This window comes from Brachyistius frenatus, unplaced genomic scaffold (assembly GCF_029030835.1).
Source record: "Brachyistius frenatus isolate BFR_SWC_R1_liver_20210118 unplaced genomic scaffold, ASM2903083v1 Contig_17, whole genome shotgun sequence".
Taxonomy (NCBI): domain Eukaryota; kingdom Metazoa; phylum Chordata; class Actinopteri; family Embiotocidae; genus Brachyistius; species Brachyistius frenatus.
The window spans coordinates 1645714-1673621 of record NW_027210616.1 but is presented as its reverse complement, the minus strand read 5'-3'; the positions used below and the strand labels follow the sequence as shown (position 1 = coordinate 1673621).

Below are 27908 nucleotides of genomic sequence, written 5' to 3'. Positions count from 1 at the left end.
AAAGCAGCCGGTACCTCAGAGGGCCATAATTTAGACACTGTTAACACTATCGCTATTGCACTTGTTCCATGGCAATGATATGCTCCTGGTATCAGCCACTCCAGCACTCGATGGTTTCTCTGTGGCAACATAACACAAGTATACAATTAGACAAAGAGCATAGTTGCAGACTTTCACTAATTTAGATAAAAAAACAAACTTGGAAACTGAACAGAAAGTGTCATTCCAGACTTATTGTAAATGTGTACTTTCTCAGCTGTGTTTTGTGGCTGAGAAAGTGAGTGTATTGATTTTACTTTTTAGAAAAATAATACTGAAGAAAGGAACATAAATAAAAGCAAGGAAACAAGAGAATGTTACAGAGAAGAGGGTGGATGCTGGATGGCATCAAGAAAGAGAAGAAACTGCAAAATATGAAAAGGTTTTTTTTAATGTCATTGGTAAACAGAAGTGAACAGAAGTCTGTAGTCTTGGAACAAGAGGTTATTTTTACACCCGGTGTTCTTAAAGTACAAGCATGTGTGGAGTGATGTACCTGTTGGATATGCATCGATTTCCCCTAATATTGAACAACACGTAGCATCTGAGAAGCTTGAGCGCTGGCCTCCTGCAGCTGACCATCACACACACCTTATTCACAAATTGATGAATCTCACCAGGCTTCCATGTGCTTATCCATCCATCATCAATCACCTCTGTCTGGGAATGGAAGTTTGTTTGTGGGTATATGTGCAGTTGTATGTGTAAAGTCGCACTGACAAACTGAAGACACAAGGCAGCATGGTCCATTTAGGGACGTCGCCACTGATTCTGTGCAGGGAAGTTAGTGCCGAACCTCTGGCCTGGCTCCTACCTATTGCTCACAGCTTCAGTCTTCAATGGGTTTATACGAGGGTGGGTCAATAAGTTCAGACACTGCTCCTGTTGCGAGCGAACGGTGCGCCATGTGACGTGCACGGAGCAGGAGGAAGGTATAACCCTAATGAGTAAGCGTAACTCATATTGTCGACAGATCAAATCCTCAATCAAAATCAGCACCCGAGTTAAGCAGTTTTTGTGGGCAGAGGTCTGGGTGCATCTTCGATGTCTTACGCACCTGAAACCTGAGCAGAGAGCACGCTTAAAAGTTCGTGACAAATTATTGGGGAACTGAAAAAAGTATCTAGGTACCAAATCCGGCAAGCAGGCGTGGTGAGGAGTGAAGATTGTGTTATTGTGGGTGAGAAACATGTGCGTTTTCAGTGCGCTGTGAGCGGGCGCTTGATCATATTGGAGAACCAAATTCCCATCGCACCACAGTTCAGGTTTTTGCACTGAACGCTTTCCCTTCAAAATTTCACAGTAGAACTCGGTGTTGACAGTCTGACCCTGGGGGACGAAGGTCGTGTCGGAGAAATTGCGGACATGCTGAAACAGCAGTCACAAAAACGGGCGTAACTCTGTGCTGATTTTGATCAAGCAAGGACATTTGTAACACTGCCACTGCCATCACCCTTCTGTCTGTCAAAATGTAATGTCACGTTCATTTCATTAATTTCTTTGATTTATAATTATTATTTTTTTTGTTGTCCAATTTGGTTTTGAAAATTATGTGATTTCAAATGTTTCGGTTCCAAATACTAATTGTCTGATATTGTGACATCCCCAGGTCTGACATTACAAAACATAGACACTTGGAGATACAGTGATAAGCACTGGATAGCATTGGGGCGAGGGCTCTAAAGTACAAATTACAATTGGGTGTCTACAGTGCCTTCCAACTTGTTAAAGTTGTCTGGAAATTCTGAATTCTGGTGTTATCCTCATCAACGGCCTATTCAGCTGAGTCTCTGTGGGCAGCTGTAAAGCTGCTGATGTTATCAAGCAGCATTATGTTCTCTGATAAGCGGCAGCAGTATAACATTAGTCAGAATAATGATGTCTTGTGTGGAAAATAATGAAGTTGGTGGAAAAATACTCCATTATGTGTTTTGAAAATCATCACCTCAATCTCACTCATAACTTTCTTATATGTAGACAGCCCCTCGTGCTTTATTGCTTATTTAACCAGATCATGTTCACTTAAATCTTTTCAAGCAAATACGGGAGCATCTTTTCTGATTAAAAATAAAACCGTGGCTGCATTAGTGTGCAACTAAGACACATGCCAAAGTAAAACCAAAGTTGTCCAAGTAGCTACATCTAATTTGATTGGGATACATTTTGACAGAAAATCAACTTTTAATGAAGAGCTGCATGGTGGGAGAAATTAGCCATTACCCTACAGAGCTGGCATAAAATGTTTATAAATGACAATGATGTTGGCACTGACTGTGAAGGAAGGGCAGAGCTTGGGGAACCTCCTGACGTTTAAAGCATAAGAGAACAGGGGACAGACTTCACCTCATCTGGGGAGGTTGGGAGAAAGATAAAAAAGAAAGGGAGGGAAAAAGAGACAGAGAAAGGAAAAAAAGAACGAGAAGCACGAGGAGGCACGCAAGAGACTGCAGTTATGAGGCGCATGAGAGAGGAAGACAGTGAACGACAGGGCGAGAGAGTTTAAAAGGCATGGCGTCTGTTGGCTGGCAGGATGGACGGAGGGAGTGAGGGAGGTATGCGACAGCCGAGCGTGGCAAGTGCGGCAGAACAAACCGGGGGTGACTCATGGGCTCCTTCATTCACCGCTGTGATCAGATCCAGCAGGACAGCCCACCATATGGGATGGCACAACTTATTCATCCAATCACTTAGACTACATACAGGACCAGAGGAGGAAAGGGGATGGTGTGTGTCTGTCTGTCTGTGTGTGTGCATGTGGAGGAGAAGGTGCCTGAAGGTTCCCTGAATATGACGGCAAATAAAAACGGAAGAGAGGAGAACAAATCTTAACAAGGAGCGCAATTAAATCTACTATGAAGTCAAATTTTTTTTTAACAAATAAAAAACGGTCACAGGGAACACGATTTTGTATGATGAAACATATACTGCTGCATGATTTGTTTGTTTTGGAATTAAAAAAAAGAGATCAGTTATCAGTTATCATAGGCAAGCGTTGTCTCCCCTATGCAGATCCTGTGAACAGCGTTTTTTCACTGCAGTATATCCCATTTATATCGAAAGCTTTTTCTGTAAACCCAAGAAATTCTGCTGGCAACTTAAGCATAAGCATGAAAACAACACAATTAAATGGGGAATTCTCAGATACTAAAATTAGCCATTGTCTCCCGATACTCTCAGATTATTCCTTTTTCCTCTTAAGAAAAAAATATAATTACTGACTCTGTCACCCAGATGACATATTGAAAGGAGTCATATACATTGAAACAAATTATTAAATAAATACCACTGAGCATATAACATTTTGATAATCGCTCCTGTCTTTTCCAGGCCTCCGTTAAATGCAGATTAAGCCTAAGCTCCGAGAGGTGAAGGGCCTGGCAAATTGAGCCCCAACACACCAAGCACAGGAATAGGAACAGACATAATCTAACCAAAACCAGATATTTTTGTGAAGAAAAGAGTGTTTCCACCCGGTTGGCAAGAGGCATCATAAACCCTTTTATAAGGTACCTAAACTACACTGCGCTTCACAGAGAGCAGAACCAATTTGCTTAACTTCACAACATGCAGGGGCCCGCCGATAAAAGTGTCTGTCCTATGCCGCGGCTGGCAAAGATATTGTTATCCACTTTGTTCTTCTGCCACTTTGCCAGCTTACACGTTTTTTTTTTTGCACGACAGATAGCGATCTTTACGGGGTAATTTAGGGATTAGACTGGAGGTGTATTGTAATCACATGCTTCTAGGGCAGGGAGACATTCATTTAGGATAAAGGATTGGCAAGACTGTCCAAGATGTACCTTTTGTCTCTTATCTAAAACAAAGATTCTTTGGAATCCTCAGGCCGACGCCCAGATGAAGAATTTGGTTTTTCAGCATACAAGCATACATTGTGCCTGCGCTGTTTTGGGAATGAATGATGTGAAAACGCGGCTCGGGCGGATCTTCAAACTGAATGTCAAGTCGGATGGGAATTTTGTGAGTAAGAGGCAGCTTTAAAAAACAACTTACTTCCCTTTTAGGTTTCACTGATTCTGTTTACAGGCGTTTCAAAAGCACAGATGGGAACTACATCGTTTTGAATGCAACGGTAATATTTCTGCTCATGCACGCTGTATGAACATGATTTTTGTCCCACCATTTATTAATAACCTTTGTGATGTGACACAAAGCTTGAACAGTAACTGGAGTGCTGCATTACACACACAGAATTTGTGTTGATTCTCTTTAAAATGCTTGAAAATAGGGACATGATGAAAATGTAAGAACCCTGTGGTAAAGTCAGAGGGTAGCATTAGCTAAGGTAAAGGAAACATAACACATCCCAAGAGGTTAGTTGCAGTGTTATCACGTTGTCAGGGAGGCTTATTCACAACCAATCCTCCTGCCTCCTTTTTTTTTTACCTCTATGCCCTCTGCCACAGGCTCTTGTCTTTTTCTTCCATCCTCCACTCCAAATTATCTACTTTTCACTCTTTTGTTTGTGTGCCCGTATTGCAGGTAATTTAAGGGCAATTCAGTTTGGCAGGTACAACACTGCACTTCAAAGAGGATAGTTGTATTGAACGCTGAATGCAATGACACGTTGTATCTTGTCGTTGCTGTGCGGCTGTCAGAACAGAATGAAATGTAGGCATTGTCTATGTACCAAGACCAAGAGGCAAAACATAGTGTCCTTCATATATAGTGCTTGCTGTATAATGGGAACGAACATATTGAAATTCGGAATGAGACAAAGGAAAGTTGGAAGCGCAAGTGACCGTCGTGAAGGCAGAGCTCCATCTCAAGGCTAAAGAGACATTAACAGTTCCTATATCTGACCACTGCCTGAAGGCTCACACACTCTTTGCCTGTTGCCCTATCTGGGGCAGCTACATTTGATGAGAGCTGACAGTAGTAAAAGACTGTCTGCATCAAAAAAATGGTCACATTCTGACTCGAGATAATAGATGTTGCCATTCTAAGCCAATAATAGTGTCTATAATGAAATCAGTGGAGCAGAAAAGAGGCACTCTTTCATTTCCTTATGAAGGGCCGTGCGTTTTGTACATCCCATTATTCATCAGGTCCGGGCTGCTGATAACTGTTCCATTTGCATCTGAATCAAGAATGCCTTATAACCTCCTCCCCAAAAACACCACCCCCATTCAAATGAAGTGACCTAAAAAGAGCAGGTACAGTATTTAGTTATTTGTGAGCAACTGTGACCTACTCTGGTGGTTATATTAATACAGTACCACGGTGGAAGCTACTGTACCGGCGACACAGCACAGATGGTATCATACTGGCATGTATTTCACATCTAGATGTTACAAAAACATTCTGTGATAGAAGTTGTTTCTGTATTTCTTTTCTCCAAACCAGAATGTTCTTTGCAGGAAGTCTGTATCCATATTCTATCTTGTGCTGCTCTTTTTCCCTTGACGTGCCCTACTTCCATGAACAAAAGACAGGACAAGTGTGCATAGTAGAAAACGTTGTATAATCTTGGCCCTGCTTTTCAAAGAATGCTTGACTCACTCCAGTACACTCGGCAGTTCAAAGGTACAAGACTTCCTTATTTAAAATCTCTGCAGCAAGTCAGGAACATACCGTGTGATATTTGTGATCAATCATAACGGCAGAAAAAGATTGCTCTGGCTCAAAATAATAAAAAAAAAAAAAAAGATGCTATCCACAAAGTGGTGATCTTTTGAGGGATGAACTCCTCAGAGGAAAGTCTGGCTGTGCCAGACAGACTGTTCAAAACCCCGGTAGAAAGACAGATTAATTGAGTGCGCCTTCACATACAGTGGAGAGTCTCTAAGATGAAGTTGGGTTGCATTCCTCAACTGTCTCGACAGCACAGCTATTCAACATCAGGTGGAATACAATATGTGTAATGTGTTCAATTAAAAGTGATTACTAACACATACTTGACAATATATATTCCACCATGCTCTAAAAACATTCTATAAATCCTCATTTTACAAAACTAAAAATGAACAAAGTACACTCACGTGTACAAAAGACAAAAAAAAGAAAGAAACTGTTTCACACATGTAACCAACACAAACACGCTTCCAAATGCCAAAGGGCAAACGGATAGAAAAAGAGGTGTGGGGGTCCATGGTGCACTCTGGTCTTGGCCATTAAATAAGATGGCACTGCAGAGGTGAGCTGCATTGACAATGATGTATGGGAGAAACACAATCCATTGCTGTTATGAATAGGTTGGCCCTGGTGTGGATAATGCTCACACACATGCACATGCACAGACACACAAAAAGACACACAGACGTTCATAAGCAAGTGCACAGACACAGACACAATCAAGTGGCAGTGGTAGAGCCAATAGTATCTTCCTCTCTTCCAGACAAATTCAATTTTCATCCAGGACATATGTAAGCTGATTAAAACAGCCAACAAAGACTGGAGAAATATGTCACATCCTTCAGGACTGGACACAATATTGAGTGCTGCTTTGGCAGTGGAATGCCCACTCCTTCTCTGTGTCTCGTGGACCGAGTCGCTGCTCTTCTTGCTCATGACCTTCTGCTAGAGGTCGACCGATAGCGTATTTTAAAGGCCGATATAATATATATATATATATATATATATATATATATATATATAATATGTATATAATGATAGTTTGGAGAAGGAAAAAGCCTGACTCCCCAATCCCCGCACAAAAGAAATTCAACACTATTGAAAATGAACAATCTTTGACTAGAAACCGGCCAACTGTTGAACTAGCTATTTGTTTCATTTTAACCTATCTCATATAAAACAAATTATATTATTACCTAATCATATGTAAAAAGTGAATTATCTTTTTATTACCCGAACATTAGCGTTAATTGTTTTGTCATGCTTGACGTGCTTTTACTTCAGCAGTAACAACAGGCTAGTACTCAGGTGATCTATTGCTATGAATCTGCACACTCCGATACAGTAGTTGGTGGTATGCACCTTTAAGTAGGTTTGTAATCTCCCAATTTCTCAAGGGAATAAGAACTAACGTCAGCCTTATCATGCTCACAATCTGATTAATCTGTTTTATATAAAGTTAACGTTCATAAAATAACATATAATAATATATACATTCAATTATTTTACACTTACATACACAGACATATTACCCTGAAAAAATGAAGGCAGCCATTGTTCACTATTTAGGCAAGTTTGTCTATTCAGACAGTTTGTAAAATATCCTATTGGTGCCAATTCATCAGTTGACCTCTACTTTCTGCATCATCTAACTCAATGATGCATCCCTTTCTTTAGTTTCTGTGTCACATCCTTTTCCTTTCTTTACACTCAGGCTCTCTTCCTTTTTTCATTGAAAAGGAAAACACAAGATGCATTTCATAGCATATCATGAATATTATAACTTCATTTACATTCTTTCTCCGCAGAATTGATACTGACTGATTGTAATTATGTATCAGTAATGTACCCATGACTGAGGAGCTGTAAATGTAAAAAAGAATAGTCATGTGATAGTCATAAAAGCATACATTGATTGTCCAATTGTTGACACATGTAGGTTGTTAGCTACTTAAGCAACTGCTTAAACGTTGAAGGTTAGGTGATAAATGTAACATCTAAAAAATATCAAACTACAAATGTAAAGCATTTTACTAAACAGACAAGTTTAGGCAGACAGAGAAAGGAACGTGAGAACAGCTTTGTTTGCCACTTTGCTCTTGCGGCTGGGGTGGAGCCTTGCTCGTCAGAAGTGTGTCACAAAGACACACACACGCACACACACACACACACACACACACACACACACACACACACACACACACACACACACACACACACACACACACACACACACACACACACACACACACACCGCCGTGCACTAGGGGCACCACAAAGTCTGTTTAGCCACTGCAATAATGTCATATCACTAGAAGATGTGTGAAGAACACATCTGAATTATGGATGGAGGGAGGTTAATTATGGATGGAGGGAGGGCAGAAATAATGCCGTAGACATTTCCCTGAGACACGTGGTTGGATACATGGCTACGGACCCAGCACACACTTCTTGGCAAGTATCAAGTCAGAGAGACTCCTTAATTAGCTAGGCCGCACCAATAATGGTTGGTCCTTGTTGCGTGTTGATGTATTCAACCTCATTTCTGTTCGAGAATATACTTCAAATGAGTGCCTAAGACGAATGTTCTTAATTCAAGTTGACAAGGAAAACTGTTCTCTTGTCGACAATAAAGCAGAAAAAATATTTTATGAAAAGCAATTATACTAAGCGCTCACCCTTATGGGATGATGTAGAAAGTGATTGTCACAACAGACAAAATAAATCTATGAAGAGAGAAAAAGGTATTGATGTTGACTTCTGTAAAAAAATTATTTTTGGGAAATACTTTTTGACTTTAAATGCACTTAACACAGAAATATTTGACAGGTTTAATATTTTTTGTCCTTTTCATACATCCAGAATTAGAAGTGTTATCTATTTGATGCAATCAACCGTCTGCATTTTCGTGGACCAGTGGTTCCTTTGCAAGAGAGTTGCACCTGCAGCTCTGAAGGATTGTAATGGGCTGTCAACCACAAACAAAAGCAGTGCCCTCCCACGAGGGGGTCAAAGATTTGGTTCGACAGCCAGAAACTGGAGGATGCAGACTGGGTTGGTGTGGTTACTGAAAGAGAAGCAAAAGGATCAGGGTGGAACTAACAAGGGGCGTGCCGTCGCCTGGATGGGAAAAAAGACAAGGCCATTGGGAAAGAATGATGTTCCAGACACCCGTGGATCCTTGTATTCGGGGCTTGTGACCCCTGGAGGTTGTAGGGGGATTAGTCAAATGGCCCCACTGCTTTTGTGTCACAGTCACGACAACTCACCCTGTGTAGCGTGTAGTCATAATTGAACTTTTACTGAAAACAGCAAGATTCCCCTCAGTTGCCCACCGTTTCTCCATCCCCCACTCTCCTTCAAAATAGAATAATAACTGAATTACCGGCACATCATTTAGTCTCAAGAAACTGAAAGTTTAGCCTTGCGTCTTACACGGCAGTGAAACAACATTTCAAAAGGATGTTACACAGCATTCAGAGATATGAACGCTGTTGTTACACTAAGTGCGCTCAATATCTGTCTTTCCAGCCATATCTCTAACTCTGTCACCTCTGCTGTTCCATACATCAAACTATCAGTTGATATATAAGGCTGCAGTTTCTTTATACAGAGAGATTACTACAACTGAGCAGTTGTGACATAATAATCTAAATTTACCTTTGTTCATTCAGTGGCTATCTGCACATTCCTCTGATTGCCAGCCGCAGTACAAATTAAATTTCAATTGAAGAAGTTACTAATAAGAGCAGAGAAGCAAAACCTTGCTGAGGAAGGAAGGAGTTGTTCTGACACCGTTGCCTTGGGACATCCGCATGCCCCATTCACCGAGCTCTACTGAAACATTCAAAGCTTTGCTTCCAAAGGGCCAAACTTTTGTTCCCTCACAAAAGGATCTGACCAGAGGTTCTCCCATAGATGGGAGCCCCGTTGAAAATCTGATTATTTCCAGTGAAATCCTCCTTTCTCCACCTGCCAGTTAACTATGTCAGTGCCATTGTGTCTTCCGTGATAAAGCTCTCCAGCTTGGCATAATGGAGGCTGGATGTGTATTATTGCTTTTACTGCCATTTATTCAAGGAGGAAAGAGGCACACCCCACCCCCACACTCCTTCCTCCGTTCCTTATATTATTTTTTTTTCTTTGAAGAAAAATCTGGGCCACATGCCCCAGAGGAACGCAAAGTGCTTTAATTCATTCGCACCTTTTCTCTCTGGCTGCCATCTCCAAGGCCTTTTTTTATGCCCAGAAGTGATTTGTTCAGACTGGACCATCAAAGCAATTATGGCAGCGGCCTGTTTCCCTATTATGAAGAGAGATGACTGACAACAGAGGGATGGTGCCAGCATGGAGGGCACTTGGCTTCATTTTATTTGATCTGAATTCTTTCTTTTTTTTCTTTTTTTTTTTTAGCCACTTGAGGAACAAAACACAAACAAACTCATCAGATTTTATCTTTGAGGTTTTTTGACTAAAAACATCTCATCCAATTCTCCTTGTAACAATTTTCAATTACCTTTCTCACCTTCCTCGGCAGAGTGATCTGGGGTCACAGTTGGGTAATGCAAGACTAAGAATCCCAACAATGTAACAAAATACTGAGAGGCATGGCAGGCACTGATGTGCAGCAATTAATGTAATGGACATGAGAGAGCACAATCTTTGGACTAATGAGAATGTCTTATATTACAGTGCAAATGCACGGGGTCGCCAAGGCTCCTATCATTACTGGACTATAGGAAGAAGGCTCACCACAAAAGGGGATACTCCATAAATGGATAATGCGGGTGGAGAGAGCAGAGTGCGGCGCCACTGAGCTGATGTTCCATCCAAGAGTAATAATTCTGCCTGGAGTGACATAGGGTCATTGGGATAGATGGAGACAGGATGTGAGGAAAAATAAAGCATGTAAAGAAAACAGGGCATTAAGGGTTGAAGACGGGGACAGCAAGGAACGGGGCAAAGAGACGTTGATGAGAAAAACTGGAGTAATAGAAGAGTAAAGAGGCAGGGGTGAAACAGCGGACGGGAGAAGAGGGGAAGGAGCAGGCGAGGGGAGTAACAGACTAAGAAAGAGGACTAGTGAGAAGAAGAGGGCAAAAAAGAGATGAGAGAGTGTAGTGTACAGAGAGTGATGGGGCAATATGACACATTGGCTAATCAGTCTGCTGTCTCTCTCTTTCACAAGCTGTCATTTTGGCCATCAAGCCATCAAGACCTTATGCCTCTCTCTCTCGTTGACTGATTCCCCTGTTCAATTATTCAAGGTTTATAAGCAGGAACCATCCATTCAGCGAGCAGCAGAACCAGTAAAATAATGAAAGGGTTGCTTCTTCAGCCATATTGACTGTCATAAAAGTTTTACAATTGGCAAAAGAAAAATCAATTTCTCAGACAGACTGTTTGCCACCACGTAAACATATTAATGGTCATATCAGGAGTGACACGAAAGAGCCCTACCATGCAGGAGACGTTAATAATGCAGATCGTAAATGATTTTACATGCTTTCTCACTAATCATAATGTATGGTGCCTGACTATTTACAATGATGTGATGCTATATTTAGCCAACTCAGAATATTTATACATATGTGTGTGGTACATGAGAGTGTGCATGCATATTCAGCCGTGCCACAGCCTGCGTGTGTGTGGAATACGATTTAGGCAACATGTCTGTGGCTTTAGTTTTCATGCTGACCTCGGTTTTCCTTAAAAAAGTGAACCTGTGTGAGTCACGCTGTGACACAGAAATCAGGTCAACTGCAGCCCTGCCAAGGAATGCTAAGTTTCAGTTAGCATTCCCACAAACACACAGCACACACAATCAAACAAAAACAACACACACACACACACAATATCAAATTTATAACCACACGCCCAAACACACACTCGCTCCCTGACTTGTCAGAAATCTTAAGGAACATCACAGCCCCCATCTGCCATAATCTGCCCTGAGGCAGCAGTGACCTGAGCCACTGGAAGAAACTCATCTAGGGTAGAAGGGAGGAAAAAAATAGTTGAGGTAATGCAGTGTGCAGCCTCATCCCTTACTTAGATGGCAATGCCTTCGGGGTGAGGATGTTACAAACTCAGCAACCTTTACTCAACTTATTCAACTAATGCATGACCCCCATACTGTCCAGCTCCTTCGCAGGACATGATGTTGTTTCCACATCTTCCGGTTCAACACTTTACCAGATCAGCTCACATTCAGCGCAAGTGCATACATGAAATAAAAAAATAAAAATACATCCATACATTATGCAGTAACAGTTAAGTTATGATATAATATAATAACACTGACATCGACACACATACACACACAGACCAAATCACAAATGTCTACCCTTTACCATCTATCCGCTTAATCCTCATCCACTGGAGGCAGAGGGTCTGTACTGTGGCAAACTGTCTATTTTTAAACTTGACATATTAGTCATCTCTTAGGGGAGTAACACTGTAATTTATGGAATTCATGAATACCAAGCTGTTATGTTCCCTTCTTGTTTATTTCCCCCCTCCTTCGCAGCGCAGTGTAACTGCTTTGGATGAATTCAGATAAACTCACAAATGCAGTTGGGTAAGATCCCTGTCTCCATAAGAGCAAAGATGTCAATCAATGCCTGCTGAAGAGGGCGCTCGGTAGCTCCTCGCACCATTTTTGGCATGTGGTAAAATGTGCGAAGAGTTCTGATCTGATTTCTCCAGCCCTTGATAGAGGCATACAATTGCTATCAGATACAAAGATGCACAGCCAATAACTCTGCCTTTTTGTTTTTTGCTCTCATTCTTCCTCTTTTATTATTCTGACCCAAATGTTTGCTCATTCTCTAATCAGACAAGCTCGGCTTGGTTCCCCTTAACCACAATTACTCATCATCACTTTCAGATCAAGTGCTGAAACTCCATTTATATTTTGCCACAGCTGACCCAAGATTTATTAATGAAAAAGTAAATTAAAAGCATACAACGTACATTAAGGTAACTAATGACAAGACATGTCATGATGAAAATGATGTGAACATGAAACGCAGGTTGAGGATTTAAAAAAAAAAAAAAAAAAATTCAGCAGTTTTTAACTTTCTTTGCATTCGTTGCATCACTACGAGAGAGGGCTGAAGGTCAGCTAGCAGACCTCTAAACCAGAGATGTGGGCTTTGGAGGCTGTTGATGTCCTATTGCACACTTCCGGGTAATTAAGCATCACTGTTCTCTCAGTAGCTTACAACAGCAAATATGTCATTGCAAGAATAAACAACAATTAGACTTACACTCATTGCACTCTAATTGCATAATCATAATCACAGTCAAGGGGACATCTTATTAAAGCTAACAATGAAAAGCTACAACAAAATGGAAAATCATATACCAACAACTTTAATAAATGGACCTACAGTATACAGAAATAGGAGGTTATGTAAACAATGAGCTTTAAAAAATTATGCAGTTAAGACCCTTATGGGAATTTGGTGGTCAACGACAACAGCAATGCACTGCACGCACTTAATGTGACTGAGAGGCTGCTAAAGCTTGGAAAAACTCCTACAGGCGAGGGAGTAATTTGACCCCGCTCAAATCCTTCCATCAGACACTAACCAAATAGAAGTCAAAAGAACAAATGATAGAGGGGGAGAAAGAATAGAGAAGCAGCTAAACCTTTGGGATTAGTGCTAAGTAACTAAATGGGCCATATCACTTTTCCATTACCAGAGAGGAATAGCTATTTCAACTGCTGGAATCAAAATAAAAAACTGTGAACTCTGTCCCTCCTCTGTCTTTTGTTCATTCACGTGTGAATGCCTGATAGCCTTCTGTTTCTGAACTTCTCCATATGAACAAATGGAGGTCTGCCATCATATCCTCGAGGCCCATCAATAAATAAAGTTGACACAAATAAACAGATAAATAAATAAATGTGAAGAGCCTAGCAAATGGGCATCAGTCAGCATTAGCGATGGAATCATGTCAAGCACAATCATGCTTCACTGGAGGGGGGAGTGCCTGAGTGTAGGCAGCATTCTTGCTGATTGAACACTCAGTGTGTGTTTGTGTATGTGTGTGAGAGAGTATGGGGATGTCACTGTGGGTTTCAGCTTTGTACCTTAATTTAACCCTCTCAGTCTTTCTTGCAATCTTGAACTCTTTACCAATATCATTGATACAGTTTTCCATCCTTGAACAATACACCCGCTTCCTCCATTTCACTGATGGCTTTCTCTTCTACTATCTCTCCCTCACACTACGTACGTCTCTCCACGAGATCATTCTTCCAACACCTCCATCTCCTGGTCTTTGTTTCTTGAAATAGTTCTTTTAATTTTCTCAGTTAAAAAGTAAATGACTGATCCACTAACTGCCTTTATCCTTAAACAAGTATAGGATTAGGGCATTACTCTTTACTTGTTGTTTTCACAGAAGTACAGAGTTATTTTGGGCATGTAAGTCAACTTTTTCTGTCTCAACCAGAATATGCCTATTATCAAGCTTTTGCGTTTTGTCGGTAACAGACGGAATTGGCGGTTTACTGCATACATGCATTTTAAATGAACACAAAACTTTGGTTGTGAAAGTGTGCACATCATACTAAAGGTGTGGGAGGCTTACATCTGTCAGCGAAACTGCCAAGCAGTCTTTTCCTTAGTGCTAATTGAGGAGTCCGCACACAATTATTTCTGAAACTGTTAATTGCTACAATTAACATTCTACCTTGATTTTGTCGCAAATTAGGGCTACGGAAGTTAGCTTTAAGGAAACAAAAAAATAAATACTTGAAAGAGTGCATAGATTTTTATATTTTCTATACAATATAAATACATCATTACAGCTCAGGAAACTTCAGAAGAAACGTTTGTCTTATTCATCATCATATTATATTTTTTGTTCTCACAAAATGTCTTTCAGAATGCATTGACTAGTTGGTTTTCTGTTTTCATTTAAGCTTCTGCTGTTCGTTCAGTTTAATAATCTACCAAATGATCAGCGTTTCATACTAAATCTTTTAATTTAATTAAGACAGAAAACAGTAAAGTGTTGATGATGGTGTTACTTTCACTTTAAAAGTATTGTCAACTAATTATGCGCTATTCATTTTCACATACAATTACTGTTTTGTTGAAACTTCAGAACATCTTATTATCGGTATTTTAAAACTTGTAGAATGATGAAACTTCAACTTTCTTGCACTCCATAAATGGTGTGACTTAATTAATTCCCTCTGAAAAACATTCAAAATTTACCTTGTAACACAACTAAGTGTGAATAAGCGCAGGGAAGCACTCACAGGATCCAGCTATTTCACACTGAGCACAACACAACACTGTAATTTCTTTCATATCGTAATTCCCCACATCACCTTTACTGATTCGTCCTACTGAATGGAACATTAAACATTCTTTGACATATTCTCTCCTTGTCTGTATTTATGGGAATCACCATTACCACTCATTGCCCTGAATGTAGTTCTTTTCCTATACCTCAATATTACACATCATCACATCAAGCCTGCCTAATGGGAAAATAACATATTAATTACAGCTCATTCTGGCTGACATATTGCAGATAATGGCTGTCACTTCAAATGCAAACATCAACCTGGACATTATATCTTATAGTTTAATAACAGACACATGATATTAAGGAATACAATTTTTTTTTTTTTTAAATAGAGAGAGAAAGAAATGAGTGCGGTGACGGGAGAGGAAGAAGCGTTTGACTCTGGCAGCGTGTCTTATTGTCAGGGGAACACATAACCATACAGAATGGCACCCCATTCCACTGCACATTATTTGTTCTCTAGCGGATCATCAGTTGGCCCCGCTGTATGCCTAATGAGCGATAAATAAGGTTTAATTCAACCAACACAAGTTGCCCATCCTTCAACCCTAAGCATGATGACTTGGGCGAGATTCCATTGGAATTATATGAGGGCAATTTTTCAGCTAGTGGGATGGTCCGACTGCCTCCCCTTTATTTGGCTTTCACAGGCATTCTTTAGGGTTTAAGCTGTGCAAGTTTATAGGTCTATTAGGAATACATCAAACAATGAATGACATCAATCTTATTGTGTGAATGTGCACTGGGTAAAAATAAGATAAAACCTTCCATTATGGAGCCTCCAAAGCACATTTGCCCTCCAAAATTGATCCAGTATTGACAATTTACACTTAGGGTGACCTTTCATAACTGCCCACATACTTGAAAGCCAATATTGTTTGGGGAGTGCGCAAGACAAAACACACAGCCCCCTGCAAACGCTCTGGGATGATATTGAATAATAAGACAGGAGACATTTTTGCTCTGCAGTTGTTGGTTGATGGACCACTAGGAGGTAGGGCTGAGTACTTTTTACATCAATGAAGCCCTGTGCCAATAAAATAAGATGGTTCTCGATATAGGTGTCGAGAGCATTGAGTCTAGTATAGCTCGAGGTCACTGACTTCATTTTCAAAAAGAAAAGAAAAAAAAAGGGAGAAAAGGTAAGCCTGATGAGTCCTTTCAGACCGGGAGTTGTAAAAGGGCAAAGTGGCATCAAAAGAGCATTCGGACAGCCCCCTGTTGATACCCTGAATTCAAGTGGATGGCTTCAGCGTAATTCAAACAGCACAGGGTTTAGGGAGGTACTTAACAGCAGGGGCTGGGGCGAGAGACCCCTGGTGTCCACTCAGAGACACGGCCTTTATTAAGATTTGATTTATCCTTTCAAAATGGCCCCATGTCACACCTCACTTACTTTACGTCCTCTCTTGGCAGAGTCACGCAACGAATCAGTTATGCGCCAAGGGTACTCAAATGGTACATAAAATCTTCATCTATATTTCCATGATGGGTTTTCTGCTGAGGATGAAAAATGATCGGGTCCAGAGAAATGCCCTGTGGGTCAATAGGAGGGACAATGGCTTTGTCTATGCCCGGGGACGTCAGATCTTAAATGGAGTGGCTGTCCATACCTCGGGTTCCCTCCCACTTGTGTTTTCCTTTGGCTGTTGATAAATATCCTTATCTATAGGAAACAGGTGATAGATTTCAAGCGGCACGTCTCTACAGAGGTCTTCTCTCATCTACTTCATTGATATCTCGCATCTGCTAAGCCATCCGGGCTGTAGCACGAGGCACCGACACCCTCTGGGTCTCTTTGCCCCAAATCATGTTAGCTCTACTTCCTGTAGGATCGCCTCTAGGACTACCCCAATGAATAACATCTATCAACACCCTGAAGAGGAGGCCAGGAGCTTGTGGAGGCTAGAGCCTTAGCCCTCAACTCAGAGGCTCCCTGCAGCAACAGTCTCTATCTGATATGTGACACAAGCATGTGTGTGTGTGTGTGTGTGTGTGTGTGTGTGTGTGTGTGTGTGTGTGTGTGTGTGTGTGTGTGTGTGTGTGTGTGTGTGTGTGTGTGTGTGTGTGTGTGTGTGTGTGTGTGTGTGTGTGTGTGTGTGTGTGTGTGTGTGTGTAACAGCACAGGAGAACAACTGCCAGAGAGGTTGAGAGGCAACAAAGAGAGATAAAATGATGGGTACAACATATGTGTGAGCAAATTAATTGCTAAGGGAATTACGATCACTATCACTTCCTGTGATGTAATTTAAGAAACAAATGGCTGATTTTACTCAAGATCAGGGGAGAGATGAGAAAGCAGCTGCCAGGCTGAACATACTGTGGTTGTCTACATCAGGGTGATGTTGGTAACAAACACAGGAGTATAAAAAAAAACCCCATTTATGTCACAAATGAGGTTAGGAGGTGTAAGAGAACAGGGGATATTCTTTATCTTTACCAGCAGCACTTTAAATACATTTCTCCTTTGGACTTTTCATTTGCCTCTTTGCAGATTCATCCCCTTTCTTCCTTTAAAATTTCATGAGAGAAAATAGGTAATTTAATCTTCATTAAACATGGAGGGGGCTCACTCTCTGGCCTGACCAGCTGAATTAACTGCGGGGCTTCGAGGGATTAGACAGTGAGGCTAAAATTCTGTAACCCTGACAAGCATTAAATCATTGCATCTCTATTTTTTTAATGGGCATATGATGATCCTTCTCAGTTCAATGTCAAATAAGTCCTTAAGAGACTTACTACTGTATATAGAGCAGGTAACTTTTGATGGACTGACCTGTGAAGGTGAAGCAGGAGACTGGGGCAGAGAGAGGAAGGAGAGAGGCCCTGGTTTGGGATTGTAAGGACATTGAAAAGGCAGTAAATAAATAAGATTGGCTTGGTTCTCTTTGAAATCTGATTGATGTGTCTTTTGGGATGCCCCCCAGTATGAAAGAGCTACTGAGTCTGTGGCTTTCATCCCTGACCGAAAATCGATGAGCCAGGATGTATGAGAGGCTCCTGCTCTCTACCCAACAATCTCCTGCCAGATTCCTAGGTAACTGTCTCACAAGAAAGGGAATAAGAGATAGTAAAGGTGCAGGGTAAAAAAAAAAAGATTCTGTTGGTAAAACTTAATTTTCAATTAAACTATTAAACAACAACACAAACAAAAGAAAAACTAGACCTGAGACACAAAGAGTTAAACAAACTGGATTCAACACCACATAATACGTTACAAATTATCTTCCTGAAATGAGAATGAACCCACAACAGAAACAGTCCCCATCAATCCATCCATTTTCTTTGTGTTGAATTAGGAATGGCTGCTGTAATTGCATAACACATGAGTATGGCCTCCTGGGTTAGATTTTCCATCTTACACAAAGTGGAGACAAGGAAATAGGAAATGCTTCTGGAATTGGGTGTAATTGTGACTGGCGGCGCCTTGAATTGTGCTCAGGCTGACAATTCAGGGAGTCGGAAGTATAGTTTAGCTTAAAGGACGACAAAGAACAACATGCTGGGTTTAAATGAACTCCTTTAGACGTAAGCGAAGATTCTTGAGCGACTCTGAGAGACTCTCTCTGGTACACGCTGCTCATTTAAGGATGACAGGAGGTTAATCAAGCTTTAAAGCATGAGATTACAACAGACAAGACAAGCAGGATTGACTAGATTTGGCACACTGTTTGATATAACTGCTCAGAGAAAACCTTTCTATTAGTAAATTTGACGACTGAAATGTTGTCAGTCCCAGAGTCAAAGCGAATATATATATATATATATATATACAACAAAAGTATATAAACGTCAAGACTGGTGCACCCGACCCAAAAATGATTGCATCATTCTTTAAATGCTGATAAAAACATTGCCAGTTCCCACCATGCATGCAGGAGTAAAAACCCAATGGCCACTTTCAGTCGCTGAGATACCTTTTGTCGCCAAATCGTCCATCACTGGCGAACTTAATTTTTTGTCTTTGGAGTGTACTTATGAAAAATCCCTTAAACTGTGGGAAAAGATGCCTGTTAGTCCCCTTTCCTGAGATGAGACAAATCCCCCCCCCCAATGTTCTAAAGCAACTGAATTAATTTCCAGATTCCATTTTAGAAAAAAAAAAAAAAAATCCATGGAGCCGGCATGTCAAAAGGATTTTCCCCTCTCATCAACTCAGAGTAAAGAATCCATGCAGCTGTTTATCAAACTACTACCGGGCTCCATATCAATAAACAGGGAGCTGTCAGTGCATAATATATTGTGGTAGCTTAGCGGTGGTGTGCACTAGGAGAAAAAAAAAAGTGTGCTCGAGGAGTCTCATGCACAACATAAAGACCACAGTCATTTTAGTTGTCTCACAAAAAAGGAAAATAGGTCACAAGCATACAGAATATTATCTTAAATATCAGTTATATTTATAAACAAAGACAATGCTTCTATGACATACCACAGTGCATCGGTGGCCTAACTTTTTTTTCCCTTTGTTTTGAATTTCTTTGCCCCTGTGGCGACAAGTGGGCAAACATTTTTATCAGACCTCATCAGGTTGCCCAAGTTGTAGCAGACTCCAGGCAGAGTGTTCACAGCAGTAAATAAGGTAAGACAGGCGTGTTACTCCTCAGCCACATCCCTCAGGTCGGGTATATCCCACCAACAAGTGCCTGCTCTGGGCCTGCGAATACGTGCACAGACCCCCAAAACTGACAGCATCATAACGAAAAAGCTGCACTTCTGCTGAGTGCTCCATCCCTCAGGGGGAAACCCGAGAGTCCTACCAACAATTACCTTTTTTCATAACCCATTATTGATGTGTACGGGCCAATTTTATTCATACTTAACTATGATTTACGTCTTCATTAATAGTCAGACTACATGTAGATATCTAGATGTATGTTTTGCACAAAACTGTTCAGTTCAATACTGTTTTAACTAGGACAAATTTGCCATGAATTTTGGACATGTTAAAAAACTTTACCCAGAATTCATTGCAAAAAACATGGCTGACCAAGCCATCTCTTCAAACCACTCTATTCTGTTTTGTCCAGAAGAAAATGTTTGCCTTCTGGAAGAAACTATTTTACAGGGCTCGTATTCAGAGCTTTACTTCCAGGCTTGGCTCTACATTTACCAAGGAAGTGCAGTACAATGTTTGCAGCATTGCTGAAGCAACAACAATCGATCTCTCAATCTCATGGCCATCTTCCCCCTTTGTCATGAACCAGACCCAAATATATATATAACTTCAACTCTTTTATGTGGGAAAACAACTTGCTCCCAATACAAAAGGGTCTCAACATTATTTTCAAGTAGCCCACACAGAGCAAAGTGACCCCCACCTGAAAATGAACCAGCATCACTTGCATGTCAGAACCCTACCTGTCCATTCTACCCATCAGTCCACCTAATTATTCCTCGCCCTGCACAGCTGCTGTGTTCGAGGTGGTGTTCTCTTCAGGGGAGCTACTAGAGGCTCTGACACGCCGGAGTAAGGCACGCCACATATAAAACAAACAGTCCAAGGCTTTGTCAACCCTCATGTTCTTTTAAACATGGCAGTGCTAATCTGGGGGTTCATGAATATCCACACCACTGTCACTCTGTATTTACACTTTGGATAGCTGTGGATAAAGCTGCCCAGCTTCTGTCTCAGGGCCTGATACTCGAGCTGTTGTTGTGTATGGAGTATAATGTGATGAATTGGTATTTCCATCTTTTCATTTTTTTTTTTTTTTTACCACACAGTATACTCCTGACATACATGCTCATCTACAAATAGGGGCTCAGACATGCAGCAACAAAAAAGATAAACAATGAAACATATAATAGCGAGAAAGCCTGCAGAGCATAAAAGCCAAGAATCGTTCAGAATCAGGTGTTTCTGGGGTGCTGTTGTTTGGTTTGACATTTGGGTCTAGTATGGTAATACACACATTTCATTGTAATTGGCCAAAGCATTGAGGTCCACAAACCTCTTCAGCAGAATACCTCCTAAACATCGGCACAAGAGGGGATGTGATTTCATGCTGAGACAGCATAGGCTAACAGGAAGAGAACGAAAACAGATGATAACCGTAGCTGCTCTATAAGACAGAAACTGTGCTGAAGGAATGCCCCTCACGTAGTGTGACCACTATTAGGGTTACTAAAATACATTCAGGACCAAGGGGCCAACTCAAGGGGCAACTTCCATACCTGACATACTTTTGTACTTCACAATTTGGAATTGTAATGGTATTCAATGTAATATTTAGACCATGTAACGCAGCAGTAATGTCATTTTTGGTCTCTCCAGTCCAGTTTTCTTTTCTACTCCTGCATGTTTTGATGTGATCCTACCATCAAAAAAACTCATGGTTGGTAATGAAAAATGCTGCAACCTTTACTTTCTGATCCATTAATGTATTTCCGTAGGTAGACTTTTTTCAGTGCTGACTTCAATGGACATACAGTTGTTGTGACCTCGACTAGTCTTGACACCTGCTCTTAGCTCTACTTTTCATATACGCAGGACACCATTTTGTATGTGAATTTCTGTCCTTATGGCCGTTCATCAAAAGCACAGTTGCTTTATACTGTACTTTCAGAGAAACTGGGGTAACGTTACCTTGTGCTACATGTGTATAGTGGTGAGGACCTGAAATTGTATATTGTTTTTCCTTTTGTCTTGAATAAATATATGTGGAAAGAGAAGTATTACCATACACAGTACATAAGGGAGGGTAAACTATTCACTATAAGAAGTACTTGACTTGCAAATAAACTTCAGTAATATTGTTTCCATTTGTTCTGATGTTCCATTTCAGAATGTAAGGGTAATAATCAGTTATGGACGTGTTTCCGTTTCTTGAAACATGTTTCTAGAGACAGTACTCTTTAAATAATAAAACATAGTTCAAAGTTTATCAATCTAAAACTTGTATGCTTTCTTTTTTAAATTAAAACAAATCTTAGATGTAATACGTTTTAATGTCTCATTGTTTTTTAAATCTATTGCAGTAACTCAGCACAGAACTCTGCATGTTGTAGAGCAGCTCAGCTTCTGTGTTCGTCAGGAGGAACATGTGAGTTATGCAGACAGAAGACGATGTGCAGTAGGAAGCAAGGTTGTGTTGGGTCTGGGTTAAAAAGGTAGTTAAATACACACACCTAAGGTTCTGTTACCATAGTTAGCACCTGGCCACCGAGAGGATGGACTGGAAGGGCTTTGATCACCTGTAACAATGTCGGTGATGAAATAATAAAAAAAAAAAAAGAAAACAAAAGAAGGATGGAGAAAAAAGAAAAAAAGAAAAGAGAAAGAGGAATCAGAGGTGACACATTTCAGATATTGACAGAACCACTCCCAGAGTCTGGAAAATAAAACCCCTGTGGATTTCTAACACACAGCCGGGCTCACATTTAACCCAAAATACAGAAATATGGACTGAAAAAGGTTCAGTTAATGAACGGAGCTGGTTATGTTCAATGATGAGCAGCGTCGTGTGTGTTTGTCATACACTTGTTTTTTAGTCACAACACTATACAATTCAAATAGAAAGTAGCATTTTAAATTATATTTAATCATAGTTAAAGGATCTCTCCAGCATTATATATTTTGAAATTAACTGCCTTGAGGTAGTTCAAACGTAACAATATACAGTAATCTTGAAAAATAACTTCTCTAGTTTGCCCACAGTTTCAGACTTGTGGTAGATCCAGATTGGCGATCAGAAAGACACAGGATCCCACATACAATACAAGTGAATTAGCAAAAGTTGCATGAATTATGTTAGAAAGTGGGCGCTGCAAAAGAAAAACAGATTCCTTTAAACCTACTTAGTGTAAAAAGAAAGTGAGCCACGAAGAGTTGGGAAAGGCCTGAACAAAGTATCTTCTCAACAACCAGGTACATGGTTAGACAACAACACAGAGCAAGACATGCTAATATATTACCACTAATCTTCTCAATTGAAAAAGTACCATATCTTATCTTCTTCTAATTGTAAAAATTAATACATCTGACTAAAACTAAAACACTTAAATAATGGAACTACAGTAAGCAAGTAGTAATGTATTTGTGAAGTAAAGTTGTGGTTTAGAAAGAGATAGATAAACAAAATTCCCTGCTCTGCCTTTAAAGTATATCCTTAATTTTACGGCTTGCTTTGCGGTGTGTAGCATGTCTATAGCAAAATCAACCCATGCGGCCATTAATCTGATTTTTTTCCCTCTGTTTTTTTTCCTGACATGCTTACCAGTTTGGAGATGGCAGCACCTGTGGCTTTTCTTCCATTGACCCATCACCCCTACTAGGTGGTACTCCCCTGGGCATGGCCCATTCATCATGGCAGAATGGAATACGTTAACGCCAGGATTGCACTAAATCAGCCCCGGTCCTACTGCTAAGTGCTTTATGAATGCAACAGGGGCAATACTTTTCTAATGACCTGCACTAGAACACACATGTGCTTGTTTCTGTGCCACCTGTTTGCATGATCATGTGTCTCTAAATGTGTGTCATGAATCCCAACATAGAAAAAGTTAAAGGGGTGCAAGCACATAGATACTCACTATTTACATTTAAACTGGAGAGCAAAGCTTCCTTTATATTATAGACAACTGCTGATTGTATTACATGTAAACTGTAACCACCAAAAAGGGGCAGTATATTATTTTCTGTACTCTAGTGAGATTGACAGAATAAACAAAAACTTCGCATTGGGACAGTAAGACCGTGTTTTCCGCTGCCCTACCATTGCGCGGTGTTCGTTTTCTCCGATCACGGAAGGCTGCTCCAGACTGTAGAGCTTCCATTAGGCTATCCATCACCCCGGTTTCATCTCCTTCTGTAAGAGAATAGACAACAGAAGCAAATATATTTACAGTACATCACATTCAGGAACAAGGCAGCATGAGATATTCAATAACACATAATTTACATGTAAAGATGAACACACATATGGTCTGGATGTCGTTTAATTATAGGTACATGAACAATCACCTCACACTACAACAAAAGAGTGCTTTGATTCGGAATAAGTTACATAGTGTTGAGACAGCGGCCTGTCATTCAGGACTGTCCTTTTTTTTTTTTTTTTTTTCAGTAAACAGCTGGGAAGGAGGAAAATACACTTAGAGTTTAGTTTAGAGTTTGGAGGAGCCTCAGGATGAAAGCATCCAGTGATGGCCATTGACAGATATTCTTTCTGTGGCTAACGCAGGGGAGCTAAGTGCTCTTTACAAAGATTTAGTGTGGAGCCACTCAATACCCGGGCGCTCTATCATTGTTCAGTCAATGACACCGGGGCCGGCCTTCAGAAAACATTCCCCCTGCCCACCGCTGCAGCTGTCGTGCGAATCCATGAAACCAGAGAGGTGGAGGCAGTCAGCATGGCTGATGAGACAGGTATGAGACATTTAAAGTTCTACAACGTGGCTAGCTGTGCTCACACTGCGCACACGCAACCTACTGCTCAATGGTAATAGGGTTCAAAAATAAGCTTAGGTTCTATATCTGGGTCATCTATCTTTATGCCCTAATACTAATGAGTCAGAGGGGCACCCTTTTTATCATTCTGGTCCAGAACAGACATTATTTTAAACTAGGATCATTAGGGTGAGTTATTGTGGAGCTGGTGACTTGGCCATCAATTATTTTGCATATATGAGTGAATTAGCTCTTCCCCAGTGTTTACCATTAAGGGTCCAGGCACCTTGTTCCTGCACTGCGCTCACAGCTATAGCTGAAGGGAAACACTCGAAAATAAGTGGAGACAACTTCTACTTTCGGCACACAGCACTTTTACAAGTACTGTTGTGATCAATCTTTTGTTAACTGTGCGTGCTCAAAGAGACACACACGCCAGGCGAATTAAATGTATGAACAAAACATTGGCACACATTTTGCCATTACTGGAGAATGTCACGCCTGCATGTTTTTTTCCTTTTCCTCCTGCAACAAACCACCCAACCTGCAATTGTTCATGCAAGTAAAAGACAGCAGCACAACTAAGAATAGAAACATGTCTTATCCAAATAAAAAAAAAAGAAGCAACTCTTCAGTCGTACTCACTAATTTTACTCTCTATCTTATTCCTTCTCTTTCTCCCTCAAGTCCTTCCCAAGGGCTACTTTGAAATCAAAGTATCTGTTCCGGCTGTGTGCTGTGCTTAAAAGCAATCCCGATTAAATCAAGCTTAATTAGACCAGCTTTATCAGAACAAAACCAAAGCCGAGCCAAGTAGTGCTTATCTCAAATTGCAGCACTACACCTCAGATAGCGAGCTCATTGGTTTAAAAGGGGGAGCATGGGTTTCGTCTCCTGTGGACCTGACGAACAATATGGTGAACAACTTGCAGCTCCTACAACTTTATCAACTCCCCAGATCTTTAGCAACTCCTTCTTATGTAGGCTAGCAAGGGCACATTGTGAGTGTGACAGAAGGCAGAGCGTGTTAAGTGGCAGGTAAACATTTATCTACAACCACTGTTGTACAAGAATTTTTTTGACAGGTCCTTCTTCACTGCCTTCTTCATGGAGACCTAAACATCACAGGGGGCACCTGACACTTTGATCAATTTGTCCTACTTCTAGCTTAACTGTAGCACAATTCATCATTTGTAATGGCTAGGACTTGGGAGCCCTGGTAGACTGGGGTTCAGGCGGAGGACTGCAGACACAAAGAACCAAAATGACTAAAATGGGAAGCACACTCCCCAGTCACCTCACAGTGCTCAATTAACTATGTCCTAAGGTGTCCAAAGCTTCAACTCAAGCGGGCCACTCTCTCTCTGCAAGAAACTCAGACAAATGAGTCTTCGAAATATCCGAACTTATTAACATGTAAGTGTATATATTCTACTATTCTGCAAAGACGAGGTGAGCGTTTAGTAAAAAAAAAAAAAAAAAAAAAAAAAAAAAAAGACTGAATATTATTTGACTACACTTATTCCAGTAATCCTCAAAGCAAACTTTCTTCATTACTTATTGTAACATTGTACACTTTAGCAGACATTTCTGCCTCGTTCCTGCAATGCACTCATCTTATTTTGAGCTGTTAAACCCAAGGCAAATATTCATCTGCTTCTCATTAGCAGCAGTGGTACATTGCATGGCGGGGAATTACAGAAAAGCTAACCTTTTATGCCCAAAGATCTTTCTCAAGAGGAAAGATCCCCTCTGCTCACAGGAAATTGCTTTCTAAATGGGTTAAGATGGGCTAAGACCCAAGACATTGACAAACCCTCCCAGTGATGAAACACCTTGGTGGGCAACTCAACAGACAGCCCTGGGGACCTTTAATGATCTTATTAAAGCTTGAGGAAGTGTGGAACATGGTTGTGGCTTTTGCACTTTAAGGTATTTTCTTAAACAGTTAAATCTTTAAGAGCAGAAATAAAGCTCTGTGAAACTCTACCTCCCAGAGAGAGATGGCGTACCTGTTCCATATCGCTCCATTTGATCCCTGTCTACCCCCCCACCCCCACCCCCCCAACCTTTTCCTGGATAACTGGGGGTACCTAGACCCAGAGGCTGTGCCAAATGTAACTGTGAGCCCTGGGGATCGACTCATCCGGCAATATATTTACAAGCAGCGCTATCACATTTCCTAATTAGGAGGGAAGACAGGAACAAGAGCGATGTGCTCTCTGCAGGATTGGCATAAAAACTTCACACATCAGATTAGTTTTTACTGAAGAAAAAAAAAAGTACCTGCAGTAAGAAAGTGGCTGCAATGTACCTTTCACCAATCCCAGGAGCAGAGCACTAAGTCAAATGTCGACAGTAGCAAAGGGGGGAAAAGGGGAGGAGGGGTAGGGAAAGAATGAGCACACAGTTTAAGTGTCACCATCGGGGAAGAAAGATGTAAAGAACAAGGGAGGGGGAGGAAGGATACAGAAAGGAAGCGAACACACGGAAGGAAGTGAAGAGTTTCTGTGGGTGCGGCAGTGCATGTGGTGGAGTGGGCTATTGAGAGAGAGAGACTAGTGGAGCAAGGCACAACACAAGGTCATAAAACACCTTCCTGGATGCTTGACAATCTGAGGCCTGTGACATTTAATTATTTCTAGAACATACACTGCAGCGTGCACACGCAGGGACACAGATCCTCAACTAGAGTTAAAACCTGCCAACACAATTCAAGTGATGCAAATGCATGTCGTATATTTGCGAGAGTATCAGCTGCACTCAACTAAATGTTTGGTGCAGATTACCCAGGTGACAAGCTTAAGTTTGACAAACAATGGCAGCACGAGGGACGGATAGATAGCTGGAGAAAGGGAGACGGAGAGCGTGGCTGATGTCAGCAGGGTGAACGATGCTCATGGCTGCTCATGGCAAAATCAGTTAGATGAGACACATGTTTCTATCCGAGTCGTTCAGAAAGCCAATGCATCCCTGAAGCCTCCATACAAACTCAGAATTGTCAGGCCAAGACCAATTAGGAATCAAATAAATAAGCCTACATAATGTAAAACAAAACATCTAATTTTCTTTGTCTCTGCCAATCAAAGTCAACAACGCTTAAAGTATATGCTGCAAGTAAAACAACAGCTGTCACCTTGGAAATGTGACAATGCCTTTCACTCCATCATCCAAGCAGAAAACTTTCTGTTTTTCTACAAAGTGCTGGGCTCCCTTTAAACACCAACGGCATGTCATTCCTATAATTATACAGCACTATCCACCATAAATTCAATTTGCTATCTGTCATCTCCTGCATGTTGTGCTAGTGAGAAAAACACAGTGGATCGATTGAGAACTCAATTTCTGATGGCTCACATGCAGCCTTGATGATTCATGGCGGAAAAGAGAGACAAGTCATTCGTAGAATTCTAAAAAGCTTCTGTCGAGTACGTATGGGCTTCTAATATGATGGCAAATTATGACATCCTGTATGTCACGAGTGGAATAAAGTTTCACTATATAACAGCAAAAGCATACAAAACAAGTTTTCATTGCCACACATCACAGATGTGCA

At 40.9% G+C, this 27908-nt stretch overlaps 1 protein-coding gene across 1 annotated transcript in view; it reads right to left on the bottom strand.

The window, feature by feature from the left end:
* diaph2 (diaphanous-related formin 2) overlaps nt 1–27908 on the bottom strand; it is a 371302-nt gene that overhangs the window by 23910 nt on the left and 319484 nt on the right. The window contains exons 27-28 of the mRNA XM_069694231.1: nt 23679–23771; nt 22093–22158 (exon numbers count right to left, since the gene is read on the bottom strand). Coding sequence (XP_069550332.1) covers nt 22093–22158; nt 23679–23771 — 159 coding nt within the window. The remainder of the gene's footprint in view (nt 1–22092; nt 22159–23678; nt 23772–27908) is intronic.